The sequence below is a fragment of the Mastomys coucha genome, unplaced genomic scaffold (assembly GCF_008632895.1).
Source record: "Mastomys coucha isolate ucsf_1 unplaced genomic scaffold, UCSF_Mcou_1 pScaffold22, whole genome shotgun sequence".
Classification (NCBI taxonomy): Eukaryota; Metazoa; Chordata; class Mammalia; order Rodentia; family Muridae; genus Mastomys; species Mastomys coucha.
This window is the reverse complement of record NW_022196905.1, coordinates 115,319,148-115,343,064: the sequence shown is the minus strand read 5'-3', so window position 1 is coordinate 115,343,064 and position 23,917 is coordinate 115,319,148. Positions and strand designations below refer to the sequence as shown.

Here is a 23,917-nt window from a genome sequence, read left to right as displayed (position 1 = left end):
AAAGAAAGAAAGAAAGAAAGAAAGAAAGAAAGGAAGGAAGGAAGAAAGGAAGGAAGAAAGAAAGAGAGGGAGGGAGGAAGGGAAAGAAAAAACCCTATATCAAACAAACAAACAAACAAAAAAAAAATTCTTTAGGAAGAGCCTTTCTCTTATACATGCCATCCTTCCTTTAAATCAGTGGGGGATTACATGAGTTGTCAGAGACCCAGGGCCTCTGAGTCAGAGGTCTCTTTCATCTGTCCTAATAGCCTTCCCCACAAGCAGAGTCAAACTTTTTCTACTAGATTTCCATGCCAGAACGAAACCCTTCCTCTCCCTTTCCCCTCCCCTAGGCAGGTGAGGAAGGGCAGCATAAAGCCATGGGATGTCATACTTGCTAAGCTATGGGTTCCATTGTCCTAACTTCCAACTTCAGTACTGTTCCCCTTCATCAGTTAAGGAATAAACTGCCACTCTCAAAACATGGGCTGTTCTCGTCAAACAAAAAAAACAAGGAAAATACAGCCAGAGTCTTCGGTGCCAATCACTCTTGTTAAGGCAGGTAGCTGTTACCTTTCTAGTGTGCCATTTTGTGCTGTGACTAATGAATGTCATAAGGAAACTTTCCCATGCTCTAGTTGATTGCAGACTCCATTAACTACCGTGCTTTGGCGTTCTTGGATACCAATCAGAACAGAAGTCAGTAGAACTGCTTTGTATAGTTAGCCACAATAAGCTTGGACCCAAACCAACTGCCAAGCAGCACTTCCTACACCTATGTATAAGCTTTTTTGGATTTTGCTTTTATAAGCAGCCCCTTGGACGGATGCCAACATAAGAGAAACACCTGTACCAATATAAGAAGCTTTTTAGAAGAAGACTTCCATTTTGAGTAGGGGTTAAGTAAAGTTTAAGTTCCCAAGACCCCCCTAACCCTGAATTGACATCCTACTTGCCAGAAAGAGGTATATACATGGGTAACTGACATTCTAATTGGCAACTTAAGACATGAATGTTGGGCAAGGCACTGTTGAATACCCCAAACCAATGGAAGCAGGGTAAATGTACAACAAAGACATGTTCCTAAGGAACATGCCCTATCCCTGAATCCTGACTGGTGGAACACCCTAGCACAGATGTTTGTAAATTCAGACTTGAAAGCCCTACAGGATCCGACTCACTATCACAGCCGGCTCCAGAGTCTGGTCTGTAGCCCTCATCCATCAGTCCTGGGCAAATGCTCAATAAACTATCCCTGTCTGACTGAGATCAGTGTTCATGTAGTTTGTGAGGCAACTCCTGGACCCCAGCAAATCTCACATCCAACTCTCCTGTGAAAGCCCAACAGGTTGATGGCTCAGTAGTCAAGAAAACATACTACTTTTCTAGAGGACATGGTGGAAGAATAGCGGCAACTCCCACAAGCTGTCCTCAGACTCCACATGCAAGCCATGATACATATACACTCTCACTCTCAATAAACACACATATAAATACATATTTTTTAATTGGAAGATTGTAACTTCAGTAATTTGAGTGATCCATCACACTCAACAGGAAAATATCTACCAAATCTAAAAATATCCACCAAAACTAATGATTTCAAGTTCCAGGGCATAGAAATAACCACTATTAGGAGTTTCACGGGCTTAAGCCAATGGTTCCAAGTTAAGAGCTGTTACTACAGAGCTTGCAATGGTGGTACAGGCCTTTAACCCCAGTACTCACAAGGTAGAGGCAGGCAGATCTGAGTTCAAATAGCCAGGTCTACAGAGAAAAACCTGTTTCAAAACAAGCAAACAAACAAAAAACCACCACTACCACCACCACCAACAACAACAAAACAACAACAAAAATGTGTCTTAGAACTCTCTAAAAAGCATGTGCAGCAGCACCTGCATGGCAGAGCTCAACTCCCTGTAACCGAGGCTATCTCTGGTCTTCATTTCATGGTGCACATAAACTCAATTTCTTTCTCTCTCTCTTTCTCTCTCTCTCTCTTTCTCTCTCTCTCTCTCTCCCTCCCTCCCTCCCGCCCTCCCCCCCTTGCATACACACACACTCACACACACAGAGACATACAATGTATTTTTAAAACTTAAATATAGTACTGTTATTCTGCAGCTTGCTTTTTCTGCTAAATATATAAGGTATCTTTCCTATTTGAATATTGGTTTGGGTAGGTACATAAATTTCTATTAAGTATTAACATTATGCTTTTCTGATGGGAACCTACTAATAGAAATAAAGTTGCATATATGACATAATTATTTTACATGTACTATAGATATAGATTAGAACTAAGATAAATTCTTTTCTATTTTAAACTTATATATTTCCCTTAAAACAACAACAACAAAAAAAAAAGACAGGGTCTCAGGCCAGGAGGTGGTAACCAACACCTTTAATCTCAGTATTTGGGAGGTAGAGACAGGTGGATCTGAGTTTGAGGCCATTGTGGTCTACAGACAGCCAGGACAGCCAGGGTTATACAGAGAAACCCTGTCTCGAAACAAAACAAAAACAGGGGGCTAGAGAGATGGCTCAGTGGTAAGGGCACTGACTACCTTTCCAGAGATCCTGAGTTTAATTCCCAGGAACCACATGGTGGCTCACAACCATCTGTAATGGAGTCTGTGATGCCCTCTTCTGATGTGTCTGAAGACAGCCATTGTACTCACATACATAAAATAAATAATATAAATAAAGTCTTAAAAACAAAAACAAACAAAAGACAGGGTCTCACAGGGTAGTCCTGGTTGCTACAGTCAACTCCGCTTGCTCAGTCCCTGCTTGAGTCCCCAAAGATTTATTTATTATTATACATAAGTACACTGTAGTTGACTTCAGATGCACCAGGAGAGGGCATCAGTTCTCACTGCAGGTGGCTGTGAGCCACCATGTGGTTGCTGGGATTTGAACTCAGGACCTTCAGAAGAGCAGTCAGTGCTCTTACCCGCTGAGCCATCTCACCAACCCAGTATTTATCTTTTATGACTGTGGACTCAAAGTTGCTATGTAGACCTGTCTGTCTCTGTCTCCTGGTATTAAAGGCAGGTAACACAGCACCTAGCTGACTTAGAGTGGTTGTTGTTGTTTTGTTTCTCTTTAGTGGAGGCTGATCTTGAACTCTTTTTTTTGTTTTGTTTTGGTTTTGGTTTTTCGAGACAGGGTTTCTCTGTGTAGCCTTGGCTGTCCTGTAACTCACTCTGTCCACCACCTCCAGCTTTGATCTTGAACTCTTTTTTTTTTTAATTTATTTATTTGTTTGTTTATCTGTTTATTTACTGTATGTGTATGAGTACACTGTAGCTGTACAGATGGCCGTGAGCCATCATGTGGCTGCTGGGAATTGAACTCTGGACCTCTGCTTGCTCCTGCTCTGCTCACTACCGCTCTGGAGTAGCTGTCTTCAGACGCACCAGACGAGGGCGTCCAATCTCATTACAGGTGGTTGTGAGCCACCATGTGGTTGCTGGGATCCGAACTCAGGACCTTCGGAAGAGCAGTCAGTGTTCTTACTCGCTGAGCCATCTCCACAGCCCCGATCTTGAACTCTTAACCCTTCTTCTTCTACCACTGAGTGCTGACATCACAGTTGACACACCCAACCTGAAATTATCTTAATGATAACTCTTCCTCAAACAGAAAGGCAAGCCTGACCTCATTTCTACAGAAGTCAACATACAATCAAATAGTGCCTGCTTTAGGCTGCTTATTTTGCTGGTATTCAAAACAAAACAGTCTGCCATTGAGAGGAAAATTAAGTTTGAGGCCTGTGCTGGCTAATAAGGAAATTCCAAATAGGCCCGAACAAAAGCAAGCAAGCTGTTAAACATCCTGGGAACTAGCAGGCCAAGAAGAGATAAACCATAAAAATAAGAAAAAACATGCAAGGACATGTCTGGGCAAACGACTCAACTGAGTAATGGACCATCTAGTCCTCTTAGATATGGTTTGAGGTCAGCCAGATGCTCTGTTGACTCAGATTAGCACCACCCTTAGGAACTCCCGCTCTGATCTGCACGTACTATAGCTGATATTTGAACTAGCCAATCATGTATAGCTATGCTGATTCCTTTGTTCCCCAGACCTTTTTCCAATATATAAACCCCTAACCCCTGAGCCTCGGGGTCGATTCCTCTGTCTCTTGTAATGAGATACGTGTCGACCCGGAGCTCCGAAATTAAACTGCCTCTTGTGTTTACATCAAGACAGTCTCTCGTGTTTCCTTGGGTGCACGTCCTTCCAAGATTTGAGTGGGGGTCTCCACACGGGGGTCTTTCACCATCTTTAACTGTCAGTTTCCAGAAGTAAACTGATCATCACAAAGAAGCAATTTACGAGTACTCAAACTTCCAATCAAGGAGAAATTCTTTTCTTCTCTCACTCTTTACCAACTGCCCAGAGAAAGTGCTGCTCTCCATGTGTTCCCTATGGCAGAAACATCTTTACATTGAGAGCTGGGGTGTGCAGAGCACACTGAGCAGTCGCAGAGGGCACTCACCACATCATTCTCCAGAGCCTCCAGCTCCTCGCTGGCTGTGAGCTCCCCTGCATCCCAGGGCTCCAAATCCTTCTCCTTGTGCTCGCCATTCACCTTAGCACTGAGAGCAGAGTCAGTAAAAGCATCTGTGAAGAACAACAGGTAGGTGAGACTAAGGACCTGTAGCCCAATACATCAGTTGTCAGCATCTGTGAAGAACAACAATAGGTGAGACTAAGGATCTACAGCCCAATACATCAGTTGTCTTGTTTGGGGTTGAGACAGTGTCTTACTATGTAGCCCAGGCTAGCCTTGAACTTGCAGCACTCCTTCCTGCATGTCCCTTCCCACTGCTGGGATAGCTAGCAAGTGCCCGCCACATGTGACTGGGCAGAATGGTTTTACCTTTCTAAGCTTAGGTCTCTGTGCAGGGCTCAGTATCCAGACTTATCTCTGGACAATACAGGCATTCATTCCTAAGTGATCTGTCCCTTTCCAAAACATTTTCTTAATACCACCTTAAGAAGTTCAGATTCAAGCAGGGCAGTGGTGTCTCACACCTTTAGTCCCAGCACTCAAGAGGCAGAAGCTGGCAGATCTCTTAGTTCAAGGCCGGCCTGGTCTATAGAGCAAGTTCTAGGACAGCCAGAGCTACACACAGAAACCTTGTCTCACAAAACCAAAAAAGAAGCTGTTTAGATTCTGCAGTGCTGCGGTCTCTAGCAGCCTCATAGGTACTTCTAGTAGCCTAGACTCACTGACATGCACCCAATCCCACTCCTTGTAATATCCCTTGAAGAGTCTAGCTTATGAAAATGTTTGGCACTTACATGCTCAGCTGATCTTATACTCTACAGCTGGGAGTTAAAGAGCTAAACAGCATCAGGAATGCTCATGGTCACACATCTAACACAGCCATGTTTCTGACCTGCTCTGCCAGAGACCATAAGCTCCCAAACTCTTTTGCCCTGACTCTTACTACAAGTTACTGCAAAGAGCAGGAGAATAAAATACCATTGACATATACAATTATTCCACAAAAATGACTACTCAAGGGGTTTCATCTGGCACTGCTACTTATTAGTATCCCCAAGGATCAAGGTATTACCAAAGTAAGACATGTGGGTGGAAAGTTTTAAGCAGAACACTGCACAGCTAGCTAGCCCTAACCACCTGTCTTCTCAAATGAGGGGCAAACATATGGATGTGCAGCATGCATACAAACTGCCTACCTCACCAGCAGACATCTCCTGCTACTATCAATTATAAGGACCAAGATTGCACACAGGGAGCCCTCAGAGCAACAGTGAAGGGAACTGTACTTGGGACAAAGCTTTTTGCAGGGCTCAAGATGCTGCTCATCTCCCAACACCCCACCAACTGAAAACTACAAATAGTCTCATTACTTCCTGCTAGCTTGACTCAAACCCTACCCTACATCATCTGATAGCTCTATCAACTATTGGTAAAAATTAATTAATGGAGCTGGAGAGATGGTTCTGCTCTTTTAGAAGATGCGGGTTCAGTTCTCAGCACCTGCACTGGGAGACTCACAACCACCTGTAACTCCAATAAAGGAGATCTGAAGAAGGCATCAGATCCCATTACAGATGGTTGTGAGCCACCATGTGGTTGCTGGGAACTGAACTCAGGACCTCTGGAAGAGCAGTCAGTGCTCTCAACTGCTGAGCCATCTCTCTAGCCCATAAATTAATTTTTAAAAGGTTTGCACAGGGGGCTGGGATCTGATGCCCTCTTTGTGTGTGTCTGAAGACAGCTACACTGTACTCATATACATGAAATAAATAAATTTTAAAAAAAAGAAAGTGATGTCTAATTGAAAAAAATTGATTTACTCATATATACTTTCAGGAAGAAGAGAGACTCCAACAATAATAGCAAATAAATATTAGTTAGGATCCTGAGATTTCTTTAACAAAACTAAAAACACAAAAGTAGATTACAGGGCACTTAGAACCAGTCATAGTCTCCTCTATGCAAAAGCTGCAACACCATTCAAAAACAAAATCCTGTTAACATGTTAACCACCAGTTTTTTCAAACACATGAATTTAAGTGAATAAAACATCTACATATATACAAACAGCATAAAATAACTAACATTCTCATTTGGGAAGTTAAAACTCAAAGCTGGGAGCTGAGTCCCCCAAAACTGGGAGGCTTAGGTAGGAGGTTCACTATTGTACAATATATGCAATAGTGAATATATAGAATAGTGAATATAATAGAAACGGGGGGGGGGGGGGGGGGGGAGGACAGGGAGAGAGAGAGTGCCTCTGAGACATAGACAGAAAAAAACTAAGCGGGCCAGTAGTGGTGCACACCTTTAATCCCAGCACTTGGGAAGCAGAGCAGAGGCAGGCGGATTTCTGAGTTTGAATAAGTTCCAGGACAGCCAGGGCTACACAGAGGAACCCTGTCTCGAAAAACAAACAAACAACAACAAAACAAAAAACAAAGAGAAAAAAGAAAAAGGAACAAAGAAAAAGAAGACTCAATAAAAGGGAGGAATTGTAACCCTCCTGGCTTGAGGCCTGCCTCTCATAACCTCACCTCTCTGCCCACCTCCTGCTATTTACCACGCCTCGTTCCTGGTTCTAGTTACATCAGAAGTACCACCTCTACAGAGACAAAAAGAAGCCGCTGATTGGGCTGGCATGTTGACAAACTTGTGGGAGGGGTTTACCTCACCTATTCTACCTGATGGCTGGTAACAGACAGAGGATTAAATTGAAGATGGCTGAGTGATCACGACTCCCGTCTAATTTTTTTTAAACCTTCCACGTGGACAGGTATAACTTTGGCCACCCTATTTTCTCCCAAACTCTCTCTTACCGTTGCTTTTCCTTCTAACTCCATTTCCCAGAATAACCCTCTCTTTAACGTTTCTGCTGGGCGGTAACAAAAAGCATAGATAGAAGACTGTCTCACAATCACACAAATTATATTCCTTTTTTGGAGATAGAACTTTGTCACATAAACAGTCTGGTACAGCAGCCTACAACTCTGAGATTATCCATTTTCGGACTTAGGGAATATAGATGTATATTGGACCTTTTCTTGTTATTGTGGGGGGGGGGAGTGTATAACATCTCAGGCAGGTGTAGGGATGAACCAAAAGCTCCTCTCAAGTGTGGTGGATAGCCCTGGTGCTGTTTGTATTTTGATGTTAATTCAGCATCTCCAAGAGGGGCTACCTAGGAGAAGGAGTGAATCACAAATCTAGGACTTCATGTGACCCTTCTAATGAATAAAGAAACCAATCACTGGGCAAGTAGGCAGGACTTCCAGGTTAGAGGGAGGAAAAGAAGAGGCAGGAGAAAGAAAGACAGGCTTTTGGACAGGACAGTGGGAGGACACGATGTAGCTACAAGTGGCCCCTCATTCGGAGGATTTAGATTGAATATGGCTTACAAGATTAGGATTCTAGTTGTTGTGCCCAGCAGTTGAATTACCTGTTGATCCTGAACTAAGTTTGTGTGGTGTTTTCTTCACATGGTGACTCAACTGGGTTCCAGAGAGAAGGTACAGCATCAAAGCGTGGGTTTGCAAGAAGTATAACCCAAAAGGCTGTGGGAATTTGGAAGAGTAGAGCTGGCGTGGTAGTGACCCACCAGTGGGATCTTAGAGTTCAGTGGTAAGATTTCAGAGCTCTAGTTCAGAGAGTTGGCCAAAGATGAGAACAAGGCCTGCCAGGGCTAGTTGAAGTATCATAGATTGCATTTTTTAGTATTTCATGTTACACAAAAGTATCACTGTGGGTGTAGGGAGAGGGACCAAACATAAAAACCAACCCACAAACTTTTGCCTTACTATTTTGTGTTCTGATCCTGAGCAGGACAAGACAGCAGCCTATTTAGGAAATAGCTCGAGGGGAATGAGTAGGCCAGAAGAATTCCTAGAATCAGGTTCCCGTTGCTGTCTGCACTGCAGGTTTCATTAGGAGGGCATTTTTATTCAGCCTGCTTCATTTCCCCTACTACATGCATAAAGAAAGGGAATTCATGCACTAGTGCTCACATAGAACCAGGAATGTGTTTTGGGATGTTTTTTCCTCTCTCTAGAAATAGGGTTTCTCTGGGTAGCCTGTAACTTTATTTGTAGACCAGGCTGGCCTTGAACTCAGAGATCTGACTGCCTCTTGTCTCCTAAGTGCTGGGATTAATGGATGTGCTACTATCATCCAGCTGAGTTTGCTCTTAAGATTGGAGCTCATTCTGTAACAGCCTAGAATGACCTCAAACTCAGTATGTGACCTAGACTAAGCTGTAATATATGGCAATTCTCCTGCCTCAACATGCCAATGCTCAGATTATAAGCACGTGCCACCATGCCTGGTTAATCAGAAACAGCAAAGGGCTGAAACTGAAGGAGGACCAGCTTGAATAGAATAGACAGGAATGGGGACAGCTGGGGGGCTGTTATACACAAGGCTCTATTTTCAAGCCCCTGCATCACAAGTATACACAGTTCACAGGCAAGTGTAATGACATACAAACGACCCCTCTTTTCTGTTTCAAAATACTAAAGCACACTGGGCACAATGGCACAATGCCTGCCATCCCCAGTATGTAACTAACTGGGGAGAACAGGAGGAACAGAAGTTAAAAGTCATGTTCAGCTACATAAAAATCTCCAAGCCTGCCTGTGATAAGTAAAATCTTGTCCCTCAAACAAACAAATCTTCAAGGGACTAGAGAGAGATGCCTCAAGCAGTTAACAGCAGCACATACTGCTCTTCCACATAACCCAAACATAATTCCCAACACCAATGTTGGATAGATTGTTTACAACCATCTGTTAACTCCAGCTATAGCGGATCCCACACTGAATGGTCTACATGGCACTCTTGAGCATGTCCACATACCACACATATACATAATTTAAAATAAAGCCAGGATGTGGTGGCACATGATGGTGATACCAGCACTCAAGAGATGGAGGCAGAGGCAGGCAAAATCTCTGAGTTTGAGGCCAACCTGGTCTACAAAGCTAATTCCAGAACAGCCAAGGCCACACAAACTGTCGTAGGATGTCTCCCTTTGCCCTAAAGTGGGGTGGAGGTGATAGAGTACACAGAGCTTGTCAGGTCCTCCCCGTTCCCAGAATCCAAAAATCAAGCAGAAAATTGTCACAGGAAACTAGCTAAAAAGGTTTCTATGACTTAAACCATAAAAAATGCTTGCTATTTCATTTTTCCCAGCATGGCCATTAATGGGTGAGGAGGCAAGGGGAGGGCTGCACAGGGCAGAGCCAGAGTGAAAACCCTAGCTCCAGAATTTGGGGTGGTAAGGTCTTTCTTTTTTTTTCTTTTTTTTTTTTTCCACTGCCTGTCGGAAAAGTCTTTCTTATCTCACTGTGGTCTCCAAATGTTAATGCTGAGATTCAAAAAAGGAAAACCAGTTCCATACTTTTGAGCCAAATTTAAAGCAAGCTTTATTTAAATACTGACCAGGAATGCCTTTGATCAGGATCACTCCTTAGAATTCCCAGTTGAGTGGCCCTGAGATATGTGTTGTACGGACTTTAAAGGACAAACCATATGGCCACCATACTTTTCCATGTGGCTCTGGTACAATCCCCAGAATTCTAGGAAGTTACCTGGTCCTTGGACGGGTGGGGTTTATGGGTTAACTTTGGGGCTAGAGACATAGCTTAGCAGTTAAGAGCACTGACTGCTCTTCTGGAGTGTTCTGAACCACATGGTGGCTCACAACCATCTGTAATGGGATCTGATGCCTTCTTCTGGTATGTACAGGTACAGTGTACTCACATACAATAAATTAACTAATTAATTCATTACACAAAATAATCAAATACATCTTTAAAAATAAAACAAAAACAACCAAGAAAAGAAACATAGGAGGGCAGCAGGAGAACAGAAGAACAGTGCCATGAGGATTATGATGGCTGTGGTCCTAGGTAAGCTGCTACACAAGATACTGAAGGGTAATGTGCCTAGTGAGATACTCCTCTGCTGGAAACAAAACCGATCTCTGCCACGCATGTCCCTGAAAACTTATATCTAATCCATCAAGTCCCTCCCCACAACACAGTGCATGCCAGAAATACACAGCTCTGTTCTGCATGCCAACACAGTGCAACAGCACCTGTTTTGTCTGGGTGAGAAAACAAAAAAACAAAAAACAAACAAGCAAAAAAACCCAATAGCAAATATCATCCATTCTGAATGACTATGTCCACTGAACAAAACACATTTACTATTTACCTGGTTAAATATCAAGAAACGGTTTGTTTTACATACTGTAGAAATCATCAAATACAAAGCCACAAAATGCAAGGCTCTGAGAAGCCCCATCATCGTCAACAGTTGTTCCTTCAACTGGAAACTTTAAAACAGAGAAACAGAATGAACTATGGTATCGAAATAAAACCAAGCCCCAGGCTATCTTTGACTCTCATTGAGGCTAGGTGGGACAGGAAGCCAGACCTTTCTGGGAACAAAACTGAGTTCCAGCTCATCTTTAAAGATCATTGCAAGCCAGGGCAGTGGTGGCACACACCTTTAATCCCAGCATTTGGGAGGCAGAGGCAGGTGGATTTCTGAGTTCTAGGCCAGCCAGGACTACATGGAGAAACCCTGTCTCGAAAAACCAACAAAGTTTCCATTAGTACATTGATTTTTTTGTTTGTTTGTTAGTTTTGTTTTGTTTTTAGAGACAGGGTTTCTCTGTGTAGCCCTGGCTGTCCTGGAACTCACTCTGTAGACCAAGCTGGCCTCAAACTCAGAAATCCGCCTGCCTCTGCCTGCCAAGTGCTGGGATTAAAGGCATGCACCACCACTGCCTAGTTTATGGAAACTCTTAATGTCCACCTGGATTCACTAACAGATAGTGATGTCACCCTAACAAACAATACTGGGGACACCAATGTGTCAAAACTTTCTGAGGAGCAGGACAGGTACCACCCCAAATACCAAGTTTAAACAGAAAGTCAAAGACAATAAACTTTCAACCATAATATAATAGGATACTACATTTTCAGAGAATCACATCTAACTACCTCCAGAATACTGACACCTACAGGGGCTGTCTAACCCACCGGTGCAAAACGGTCATTTCCCCAGCATGCTCTAGAAGGGGTTGTATATGAATGATCTTGATGGGATCTTGTAATCTTAGGACTCCAAATGAAGAAGCACCTAGGTTACTTTCATGCATTGCTTTATAGTGGATGCACCGAATGTAGAGTTGTAGTTCAAAAGTTACACACACACACATGTGCACACATATATACACTAAGGAAAAGTTTAACCCTCAAATAGCTATGTACACCATATTTATGCTATAATGCTTCTCAGTAAAGAAAGAATTACCTGTGCTGGGCTTACTTCTCAAATATAATGCTTTAGAGTTTGTTTTTATTGTCTAAAGTGTATTATGAGGGATGGAGAGGCAGCTCAGCAGTTAAGAACATGTGCTGTTCTTGCAGGGGATGTGGGTTTGATCCCCATTACTCATGAGACAGGTCACAACCTTCTATTCACTTCAGTTCTAGAGTATCTAAACACCTCCTCCTGGCCTCTATGGGTACTAGCCACGTACGTGCTGTATATAGAGGCATGCAAGCAAAAACATATACATATAAATCAAAACATTAAGTAAGTCCTTTTAAAAAGTCATCAAGATGACTAGAAATGATCTGCTACCACAAAAATATATGCTACTCAAAAATAACATTTTTAGATTTCTTATGTTTCCCAGAACTGAATGGTAAACAAAATACAATCTTTGTCTGCATCGATATGCCTATAAAAAAAATAATAAATGACTGCTACTGGTTTGGTTCCAAGGATTAAGAAATCACCTGAAGGAATAATTATGAAATAAGGACTAAAGAAGGACACATCTTTATTTCTGGAATCAGAAAACTGTTTTAGCCTAGGACAGCAGAGCATGGCTTCTCCAACCATCTCCTTAGGTGTCCCAGGAGTTGCGAGAAAGAGCTGTCTGGGGCTCCAGGAAACCCTCATTCTCCTCAGCCCCCAGAAACCATGTCAACTGCATCAACTGCAACCCAGCAAACTAATAATAAAATGTCCAGCTGAAGAGCAACTCATGTGACAGCAACATAAGCAAAAAAGCTCAGAATCTGAAGAGGAAAGGTTTAATTTGGTTTCGAAAGCATGTCTATCACTCTCTGAAGTATATGGGCTTTTTGTTGAAAGCAAACCCCAAGGATAAATAGGGCAAATGAGATCAGCTCAAGAAGGCCATCAAGGCTGGAAAGTAACAGGAAAGAACACTGACAAGAAGTCTATCTATAAATGTCCTAAAGAGCATAATATGAAATCCTTGCCAGGTGTGGAAGCCACATGCCTTTATGGGGTGGTTTTGGTGGGATGTCTTTCAATTCAAGGCTGGCCAGAGCTACACAGTGAGACCCTATCCCCTGCCCCCCCCCAAAAAGTTTGTGAATATCTATTTTGAAGAATAGTACTTGTTTCTCTTCAGAGGACCTCAGGTCAAGTCCCTGCACCCACACAGAGACAGCCATCTGTATCTAGTTCCTGATTATCAATGCACTCTTCTGACCTCAAGAACACAAGATATGCACATGCAGGCAAACTCATTCATGTAAAGTAAATCCATAAAAAGTTTAAATTCAACTTACTGCACTGGCACAGTAACAAAGCACCACAGCTCTGAATAGGACCAGATTATACAACAAAGTATAATCGGAAATTCATAAAAGAATTTTTAAAAGATTTTTATTTTATATGTTTGAGTGTTTTGCCCTCATGTACGCTTACAGTGCCCGCAGAGCCCAGGAGTGGACATCAGTTCCCCTGGAACTGGAGTTAAAGAGGTATGAACCCCATCTGAATACTGGGAATAGATCTGGATTTTCTGCAAGATAAGTAGGTGCTCTTAATCACTCAGCCTTCTCAGCTTTCACACATCTTGACATCTGTGTTAGCCTCACTTTAAGGAAAGGCACTAAGATACTTTCCTAGGAGAACAGTCTCTATAACAGATGATGCTTGATGTGACATATCCACACATCAACAATTAAGTTCAAATCTGCCATAAGCTCAATAAGTTCCAGGGCTTGAGAGTGAGGCTCAGCAGGTTATGTTTCTCTTCCAAAACACTGAGTTCAGATCCCAAGCACCCATAAAGATACACACAGGCTGGGTAGTGGTGGAGCAGGCCTTTAATCCCAGCACTTGGGAGGCAGAGGCAAGCGGATGTCTAAGTTAGAGGTCAGCCTAGTCTACAGAGTGAGTTCCAGGATAGCCAAGGCTACACAGAGAAACCCTGTCAAGAAAGAAAGAAAGAGAGAGAGAGAGAGAAAGAGAGAGAGAGAGAGAGAGAGAGAGAGAGAGAGAAAGAAAGGAAGAAAGGAAAGAGAGAGAAAGAAAGAAAGAAGGAAGGAAGGAAGGAAGGAAGGAAGGAAGGAAGGAAGGAAGGAAGGGGGGGAGAAAGAAAAGACCAACCGACCGACCCATCCAACCTCTTGTAACTTCAGCTCCAGAGGAGCCAATGCTCTCTTCTGGTCTCCATAGAAACCCACACATGTAGCAGTCACACAAATAAACCATATATGCATATATAAAGCTCTTTAGTCTAATATACTTAGTGAGTTCCAGGACAGCTGAGACTGCACACAGATCCTATCTCAAAATCAAATGAAATAAAATAAGCTAAAATACCTAGGTATAATGATAAATACCTTTAATTTCAGCACTTGGGAGGCAGAAAGGCAAAGGCAGATAGGCTTCTATGAGTTTGAGGGCAGCCTGGTCAACATAGCATGTTCAAGACTAGCCAGGGCTAGATAATGAGACCTTGTCTCACATAAACAAAGCCAAAAGCATACAAGCCACAAAAGAACAGGAATAAATACCTTCACAGGCTAAACTTTCACAGGTAAAGAACCAAAGAAAAACAGGTGAATGGGACTTTTTTGGGGGCCGGGGGTGTAATTTCTCCTAAAGCCAAAAAATCTAATTAAAAAACTGGTCAAGCTCAAGGCCAGCTTGGTCAACGGAGTGAGTTCCAAGAAAGCCACAGAGAAATGCTGTCTACAGAAATCAAAACTCAAAAAAGAGGGGCTAGAGAGATGGCTCAAGTCCTGAGTTCAATTCCCAGCAACCACATGGTGGCTCACAACCATCTGTAATGGGATGATGCCCTCTTCTGGTGTGTATGAACACAGCTACAGTGTACTCATACACATAACATAATATATAATTTCAAAAAGAAAAGAGAAGGGGAGCAGAGAGGGGAAAAAAGAGAAGCTAACTAATCGTAGGGCATGGCAGTGAACAATACCCCAGCACCTGACAGATGGCAGGGAAAGAACTGGAGCCCTAGGTTACCCTAATCTACACAACATAGACCTGTTCCCAAAACGAAAACTTCAAAACAACAAGCTTCAAACGACTAATTTCTTAAAATGATAAACACATGAAATCAAATGTTGTAGCAGATACAAAGAATACTGGGGAAGTGACATTTAGTCATGCAGAAATAGACAGGATTATAGCTGGGCAGATTCAAATGGGATAGCTTCTGACAGCACCATGGTTTGTCTCTATAATGAACTGACTAAATTAAGAAATACCATTGTGGTTAGTAAGTACCTCTGTACAGCTCTGAAAGTCCATTTCCAGAGAGGGATCTCTCCTGAGGGCTCTCTCCTCCAGTTAACCCCTTGCTGTATTTACAGTATGATGGCATTACCTGGAGGTGCTTAGAGATAGTAGGTTACTGGGCTTATGTTCTTGACCTGTATGTTGCCCAAATTGGTGCCTTTTGCTTTCCCTCTGCCTCCTAGAGGTGAGGCCTTCAACCATCACACAACCTACTGTTCTTCGAAGTTCATGGAACCAAGGAACCACATTCTGTAGGCTCTGAAACCATGAGTCAGGCTAAATAATCCCCCTCTAAACTGTTTCTATCAGGTTCATCATAGCAACAAGAAACTAACCAAAACCCATGAGGAGAAACTGTGGGTCCTTCTCTTGCCAAGATCCATTCACAACCATGAGGAAAATGCCTTGATTCTTAGATTACAACGTAATAATATTGGCCAGAACAACATTTATTCTTTTGTTGTGATCACACAATTAAGAGCGAAGAGCTCTAGGACAAAAGCAACCGGAAGGATTGGTGAGACATAGACCTTGGTCTGGCATACTAGCTTCCAAAGTTCAGAACCAAGAGCTGGGAGCATGGTTCAGTGGTGAAGAGCAAGTGATTCACTCTCAGAGGTCATGAGTTCGGTTCCCACAGCCACATCTGTCAATTTCACAACCTCCTCTAACTCTAGCTCTGGGAAAGTCCACACGGGCCTCATACAGGAACACATACATATATATGATAAATCTAAAAATAAAAAATATTTTTTAAAAAAGGCATAGCTCAACAGTAGCAGCACTGCACACCAAGCACAGGAAAGGCAGCCTAAGGATGCACCGCGTGGAGCGTGTGCACCAAGTGGGCAATGTGCGCTAAGGATGCACCGCGTGGAGTGTGTGCTAAGGAAATAGGGGGCCTTCTGCAGCTGCCACCTAACAGGGTTAAAGAACAGAAGATCCTATAAGCTTATGACCAAAAGCAAAGCAAAGTAACTGGCACCAGCCAAGTCATTTTATCTACAATAAAATAAAATAAACCCTAAGCTATCTATAGGACATTATGTATTTGTAGGTGGGAGCAGGTGAACATATATGCCCGAGAGCATATCTCTCTTTCTACTATGTAGGTCTCAGGGACTGAACTCAGGTCATCAGGCTTCGTACTGTATGCCTTTACCAACTGAGCCATCTTATCTTCTCCCATATTATTCATTTTAGGACTTGATGTGGGAACCATTTTAAACAGTGTCTGGAAAGAATCAATATGAAGAGCAAGAAGAGCAAACACCAACATGCTGTTTTCTTTTTTTGTTTTTTGTTTGTTTGTTTTTTGTTTCTTCGAGACAGGGTTTCTCTGTGTAGTCCTGGCTGTCCTGGAACTCACTCTGTAGACCAGGCTGGCCTCGAACTCAGAAATCTGCCGGCCTCTGCCTCCCAAGTGCTGGGATTAAAGGAGTGCGCCACCACCGCCCAGCGCTGTTTTCTTTAAAAATACAATTTGCTACTTCAAAGTGTCTTGGTTCCTCCCACAGATCACAGACGATCATAAAGAAAAGCAGAGGAAGGAATTCAAGGCAAGAGCTTGAGGCAGACATCTTGGTGGAATGCCACTTGCCGCTTTGCTTCTGGGCTTACAGTCTGCTACCCTTACATAGCCCAGCCACCTGTCCAGAGGTCGCACCTCCAGAGAGGGATTGATCCTCCTCCAAGCAGCAATCAAAAAAATGTCCCATAGAGATGTCCAAGGGCCAAACTGATGGAAGATATTCTTAACTAAGGGTCTCTCTTCCCAATATGTCGACCAACCAAGCCCATGCCCATAAGGCTCTTCTCTCTCCAAGAACTCATCTGCCAGGTATGCTGTAGCACACGTCTGCACCTCACTGCTGCCTTACACTACACTGTGTGAGCTCATGGGAAACAGAAACCTAATCTCTCCAAAACGCTATCCAATACTGCTGGCCAATGACATGCTTGTCTAGATGTAAAGCCTTGTCTTTACCGCACATATGCAAACTGAGAGAGGAATTGAGTCTGTCTGGGGTTTTCTATTCTCTGTCACTACAAACACTGAACTATAAACTATACGGCACTTTCATGTCTGCGAAGGCATGTAATCCCTGTTGCTATGAAGAAAACATTTTCCTCTTCTCTTTGTTAACACATGGAAGTGCAGAGTTTAGCACCACATCAATATACTTAAGATCACTGAAAACTGACCACACACTACAATATTAAATATTTTTGATTCAAACCATTGCAAAATCTTCACTTTACCACATCTGTTTTAATCATGTTTTTATTTATTTAGTATTATTGCTTTTTGCAAGGCTGGGCACTGAACCCAGTCAGGGAAAGTAAAGTGGGTAGTACTGAACTACCAAAGTCCTGTCTCTCACAGAGAAACCCCGCGCCTGGACTCCCAGCACTGAGTCAGACTGTGGTTGCAGTGGACCCCTGCAATGTCCATGGTACTGGAGTCAGGATCAGAAGTTCAGCTAAGATCATCCTTGGCTACAAGGCAAGTAGCCTGGAATATGGGACAGCCTATGGGGATGACAGAGACACACAACCCAGAAAGATGGCTCAGTGGTTAAAGGTACCGGCCACCACACAATATAATCTTTATTGCTGCAGGGCTCTTACATAATAGAGAATTGGTTCTCATATGCTGTCTTCTGACATCTCTACAGATGTCATAGCACCCAGGCCCACATACATAATAGATAAATGTAATTTTTTAAAAAACAAAATATAAAATATATATATATCAACCAGGCTACCTTTTACTAGTACTAAAAAGCAGCCTTTAAAAAAAAAAAAAAAAAAAAAAAAAAAAAAAAAAAAAAGATTCTGCCAGGCGGTGGTGGCGCATGCCTTTAATCCCAGCACTTGGGAGGCAGAGGCAGGCGGATTTCTGAGTTCTAGGCCAGCCTGGTCTACAGAGTGAGTTCCAGGACAGCCAGGGAACTCAGAGAAACCCTGTCTCAAAAAGAAAAAAAAAAAAAAAAAAAAGATTTATTTATTTCATGTATATTGAGTACACACTGTACCTATACAGATAGTTGTGAGCCTCCATCTGGTTGTTGGGAATTGACTTTTAGGACCTCTGCTCGCTCCAGTTGGCCCCACTTGCTCCAGTAGACCCTGCTTGCTCAGGCCAAAGATTTATTTATTATTATAAATAAGTACACTGTAGCTGTCTTCAGACGCACCAGAAGAGGGTGTTGGATCTCATTACTGGTAGTTGTGAGCCACCATGTGGTTGCTGGGATTTGAACTCAGGGCCTTCGGAAGAGTAGTTGGTGCTCTTACCCACCGAGCCATCTCTCCAGCCCCTAAATAGCAGTCTTAACCCTCCTGCTTCGCCTTCTGGGTAGGATTACAGGGAAGCACTACCAGGCCCAGCAAAACTCCTTTCTTGTTTTTTAATGCTCTAACTTGCTGTTAGACAGCAGGTGCTACACTGCCAACATCCCTCCAGAGGAAAGGGGGTCCTCACAAGCCAGGCCTAGTGTCAGCCCTCACCTGTTGTGAATGGATACTAATGCATAACTCTCAGCTACTTCTCTGGCTCAATCCAGGTCTGCCTGAGTGTTGTCATGCTCCCCACCATGATGATAACAGACGATACTTCTGAAACTATAAGCAAACTCCAATTAAATGTTTACTTTCTTTTATAAAAGCTGCCATGGTCATGGTGTCTCTTCAGAGACAGAATCTTTATTGTGATGGTTACACATGGCGGGAGAAACAGGGATGGGGACTTGAGAGATTCCTGGGGGCCCTACTGACAGTATAAAAAGAAGTAAAAAGTTGCTAAGGGTGGAGACTGACAAGCAAAACTGCCTGCAAGCTACACAGAAAGCTCCAGGGTTGCAATATTCACATGTTATTACCCATGTTGGGGTGGAGCTGCTTTTTTGAGTTACCCGTAATCCTTTTAAGTAACTTCCCACCACTAGGAACCCCAATGAAACTCATTAGCCCATGAACCTCACAGTGGTGTGATAGTCACTGCCATGGTCTGTTGATGTGTGTTACGTCACCCCAGAAGGCTGTCACACAACATCTGGGCATACCTATGAAAAATACAGAAGATAAGTTCTGTATTTTCTCAATATCTGAAAGTAACTTTAGCAAATGTTTTCCATTTGTGTGACTATTTCCACACAAGTGTCTGTATTTGTCTAGAGTGGTAGTTAAATGTACAAGTTTGTCTGTAGTTCCATAGAGTGAGGAAGCTTCACAAAGGTTCTCAAGAGAACTCCAAAGAGATCCCTAGATCTCACTACACTGTCCAGAGCCATACACGGAGTGACAGGAATACAGCAAGACATTTGTAACTACCTTTGTCTAGTTTCATTTACTTTAGGGGTGTACATGTGCAAGCACGTGTAAGGGGGCGCTCATCCTGTACCAGCCAGCAGGCAGTACAGTATCTCTCAGCCTGTTACTCAGCCTACTCTTCTGACACAGAGTCCCTCCCTACATCTAGGACTTGGCATTTTCTCCACAAGGCTGGAGGCCACCAAGCTCTAACAATCCTCCTGTCTCACCCTACAGAGCTGGCCTACACAGCTGGACACTCCAGACTGAGGTCTTTGTGGAAGTCCAGCATGTACTACAGGTCACTGAGTCATCTCTCTAATTTCCTAGTCTTCATATAGAACTGTAGTTCTTCAAAAATGTTTTAGGATATTAAATATCATGAATTCAAAGACATTATGAGCCCATTCACTATGTGCCAAGCAAGACACTGGTAGATAATGAGAATTTTTAAAAGATTAAAAGCCAAACAAACAAAACCAATCAATCAAACAGAGAGATAGACATAGAGGCCCATGCCTGTAGTCCTATGACTGAGGAGGCTCAGACAAGAGAGTTACAAAGTTCACAGCAATTCATGGACAACCTGGGCTACAGAGTGACGTCTTGTCTAAGAAAAATAAAATAAAAAATAAAGACATTACTCAGATTTAAGACCTCAGACTATAATGAGAAAACCATCACCCTCATCCAACCTGGCCTAAGAGTAGTAGCATGGGTACTGGGGAGGGGGCTCACACAAGCCATGAGGCCAGGAGAGCACAAGCATGTAAGAAAGCAGAGTAAAGGAGGGAAAACAAGCCAGGAATGAGTCAGAAAAGAGATGATGTATTTAGGAAAGAGATGCAGGCACTGGTAAATCTGAACAGCCTCAAATGTGGCATGAGAATCTGAAAGAGCCCAAAAGGACCTGGTAAATAGAGCCTCCATACAGCCTCAGGTAGGACTGTATGAATAAGGAGGCGGGAAGGTACTCTTTTCAGGGAAAAGAGACTTTAATAATTTGCAGACAGAATTGAAGGAGTCAGTAGCAGGAAGAGTGTGGAGTCCAGAAACAAGTGTTATAAAAGCCCATGGCTAACAACCTCAACACCCAGAGCCCACAGGTGTCACCCTCTTCTCTCTATATAGTATACAACAGACACACACACACACACACACACACACACACCACACTTAAAATAAGTAAAAGTCAAATAAAAGATCAGGGAGGGGTAGGAATGCTGTGGAAACAAATGGATACGTGGGTTCAGTTGTTCCTTACACAAAGCCAGAAAAAAAGAAAATCAAATTTGCAGAGGAGGATTAAGTGGTAGATAATTGTAGTTACTCCAGAGGTCATTCCCAATAAACCACTTGCTCATTACTTCTTACTGAATGTGGCATCAAGTAAGTCCAAGTGATTCTTTGGGCTGCTTCCAATTGGAGTGGTCATAAATAAGAAGCTGAATGAGATGATACATGTAATACTAGAGCCAACCATCAGTGCTGAATATGAGATTAGACATAAAGCATGTTCTGCTATTGCACCAAACCAGAACAGCATGTAACTCTTTTTAAAACATCAGCTCTAAATAGCCCCAATGCAGAAGGAAGAATAACTTAGGTTAAGGGTTGGCAAGCTTCCCTGTCAAAGGCCAGATGAGGTGTATATGCAAGGCCTGCTGTCTGTTATTAAGACTGACCTCCAGCTCGACAGGACAGCTGCTGTAGCCAACACATGAATAAAGAAACGCAGTACTGTTTACAATCCAACTTTGTATACTACTATGTCCATCTGCTGACCTGCTATCCGGACTGGCTGAGACCATACAAAGGCACAAAGCAGTAAAGTGGCAGCATGAGAGACAAGCAAGAGAGAAGCCATATAAATCCAACACACAGGGAGGTCATCAAAACAAAGGGCACAATACAAACAGAAAATCACTAATCACTAGGGATTGGGAACAGGCAGGGACAGGTGACAGTTAGCATGTTAGAGGACCTTTGGAGGGGGAAATGGGAAGATCGGGAAAACAAAACAAAAAAAAAAATGCAGATCAGACAGGTACACTGGAAAGAACAAAGCAAGAGACACAAGTCCCATTCCAAGACAAGCAGCACACATTCTAAAAGTAGATGCAAAATAGCAAAAAATGAGGGTGGGGGCAGGCACAGTTGCAGAGAAAGCATGAGGACCTGAGCTTGAATCCTAGGACCCACAAAATATTGCACAACTGTCATCTCAGTGCTAGGGATGCAGACATAATCATCCCCGGTATGCACTGGCCACCCACTCTAGCCAATCAGTGAGCTCCAGGTTCAGTAAGAAACCCTGTTCCAAAAATAAGATAGGACACGACTGAGGAAACCACAGATCTTTAATCCCAGCATTCAGAAGGTAGAGGCAAGCAGACCTCTGAGTTCCAGGCCAGCCCAATCTACATAGGTTCTAGGGCATAGAGACTCTGTCTCAAAAAACAAACAAACAAAAACAAAAAGAAGAAAAAAACAAAGAGGGGTGGGGGACAAAACTCATCCAACATTTACTTGTGACTCACACATACACAGAGGTGCACAAGCACATGCAAACAGTACATACAGCAAGGTGCTCTAGGGCTAGAAGGACGGCTCAGTGAGTAATGTACTTCCCATGTACACACAAGGATCTGAGTATGAATCCCAAGAACCCACCTAAGGGCTGGACACATAGTATCAGCCTTTGTGGTCTCTAAACTCCTCTTAAGAGGAAATGAGAGTGAAGACAAACATCCCTTAAACTCACTTGTGAAGATACTCTGCTGAATACAGCAGAAAAGCTACAAAGAAACCAACTAAAGGCTGAACATCATCTGGCCTGCACACAAAGAAAAAACAAGCACTCCCGCCCAATCTGTTTGCAGCAGAACCCTAGTAAGAAAAGACGGCAATGCTGGAGAGATGGGTCCTTTTCCAGGACCCACCTCATGGTTATTAACAGTCTCTACTTCCAGTTCCATGGGATCCAACATCCTCCTCTGGCCTCTGTGGATACTGTGTACAAACATACATACATGCAGGCAAACACTAATACACATAAATAAAACTAAAAGTATAAAAATCCTTTAGAAATAAAAACAAACCTAAAACATTTTAGTTTTTAAAAAGCTAACTTTCCATTAAGTACTGATCTTTACAGCGACGATTGATGAAAATAACTTGTCCTCTCACCACCTGGGAAAGTGAGGCAGGAGGATCAGAAGTTCAGGGCCAGCTTCCTCTTTAGAAGCTATTCCAAAGCCACTCTGGTCTTGCTAGGCGGTGGTGGCGCACACCTTTAATCCCAGCACTTGGGAGGCAGAGGCAGGCGGATTTCTGAGTTCGAGGCCAGCCTGGTCTACAGAGTGAGTTCCAGGACAGCCTGGGCTATACAGAGAAACCCTGTCTCGAAAAAACAAACAAAAACAAAACAAAACAAAAAAAAGAAATCTCATGACCTGTTCTATCTACGTGTGAACAAAAGGGATTCAGTTTAGCGAAGATACTTTTATTCAGTCCATAAACCATATTAGCCCATAATACTGGGATATTCCTAAACCTTCCAGATATCTGTAAAAATGGGTGAATATGGGGCTGGAGAGATGCTTTAGTTAAGAGCACTAGCAGCTCTACCTGAGGACCCCTGTTCAAATCACAGCACATACATGGCAGCTAGCAACTGTCTCTAACTCTAGTTCCAGGGTATCCACTGCCCTGGGTTTGGCCTCCTTGGGCTCCAAGCACACACACAATACAGACATATATATGCAAGCCAAAAACCCATGCACATTAAAATTATTTTTTAAAGATTTATTTATTTTACTTATATGAGTATACTGTAGCTGTCTTCAGACACACCAGAAGAAGGAAGAAGGCATCACATCATATTACAGATGGTTGTAAGCCACCACGTGGTTGCTGGGAATTGAATTTGGGAAGAGCAGCCAGTGCTCTTAACCACTGAGCCTTCTCTCTAGGTCCCATAAAAATTATTTTTAAAAATAAGCACTGAGGAAGAGAGTTCAATGTATAAGAAGAGAAATGGCTATGAAAGGACTTGGGTTCAATACCCAGAACTCACATAGGGGCCCCACAATCATCAGGAACTCCACTGGGGGGCTTTTTTTTTCCTTTCTTTTGGTTTCTCTGAGGAGCTCTGGCTGTCCTGGAAGTCACTGTGAGGTCCAGACTGGCCTCAAACTCAGATATGCCTAACTCTGTCTCTTCCTCCCTCCATACCTGGTTTTCTACAAACTACTTGAAATTATGTCAATACTCATGTCTTCATAAGAAAAATTGAACCACTAATACACAGTAAAGTATCCTTTCTTAGATGGGTTGGGATTTAATCCCTAATATGACACAGGACCTGAGATGCTAGCACACACCTCTGATGCCAGTATTGAGAAGCAGAGACAAGCTTTATCCTTCGGGCCATTCCTGACTACAAGAGGACCTGTCTTTAAAACAAACACAGAGCATAGTGCACACACCTCTAAT

General features: G+C 42.9%; 1 protein-coding gene across 8 annotated transcripts in view; it reads right to left on the bottom strand.

Moving 5' to 3' along the window:
* Atxn2 (ataxin 2) overlaps window positions 1–23,917 on the bottom strand; it is a 95,660-nt gene that overhangs the window by 35,935 nt on the left and 35,808 nt on the right. For all 8 annotated transcript variants that reach the window (XM_031337724.1, XM_031337732.1, XM_031337729.1 and 5 more), the window contains exon 6: window positions 4,487–4,611. In XM_031337724.1, the coding sequence (XP_031193584.1) occupies window positions 4,487–4,611 (125 nt within the window). The remainder of the gene's footprint in view (window positions 1–4,486; window positions 4,612–23,917) is intronic.